Source organism: Alligator sinensis, unplaced genomic scaffold (genome assembly GCF_000455745.1).
Source record: "Alligator sinensis unplaced genomic scaffold, ASM45574v1 scaffold1542_1, whole genome shotgun sequence".
In the NCBI taxonomy this organism is placed as follows: domain Eukaryota; kingdom Metazoa; phylum Chordata; order Crocodylia; family Alligatoridae; genus Alligator; species Alligator sinensis.
The window spans coordinates 505,162-505,415 of record NW_005842452.1 but is presented as its reverse complement, the minus strand read 5'-3'; the positions used below and the strand labels follow the sequence as shown (position 1 = coordinate 505,415).

Genomic DNA, 254 nt, shown 5'->3' with positions numbered 1-254 from the left:
GCAGGTTGCTGGAGCAGCGACCGGGACGGCTGCCAGGGGGTGGCCTGTGTGCCCAGTCCTCGCGCCAACCTGCTGCGCTGCCTCTGCCGTGCCGATCTCTGCAACGCCAACATCAGCACCCTGGGGGCTGCACCACAGGGTACGTAGCCCCCCAGGGCAGAACTGGGGGATCCTCTGTGCACAGGGGCCTGTGAGGGCCTCCTGGACCAGGGCTGGGGGGCAGGGTTACCCCTGGGGTCATGAGAGCAGCCTGC

The 254-nt window shown here is 69.3% G+C and overlaps 1 protein-coding gene across 3 annotated transcripts in view; it reads left to right on the top strand.

The window, feature by feature from the left end:
• Positions 1-254, top strand: part of AMHR2 (anti-Mullerian hormone receptor type 2) — a 6,573-nt gene that overhangs the window by 1,159 nt on the left and 5,160 nt on the right. For all 3 annotated transcript variants that reach the window (XM_006030583.3, XM_006030582.3, XM_025212282.1), the window contains exon 3: positions 5-139. In XM_006030583.3, coding sequence (XP_006030645.2) covers positions 5-139 — 135 coding nt within the window. The remainder of the gene's footprint in view (positions 1-4; positions 140-254) is intronic.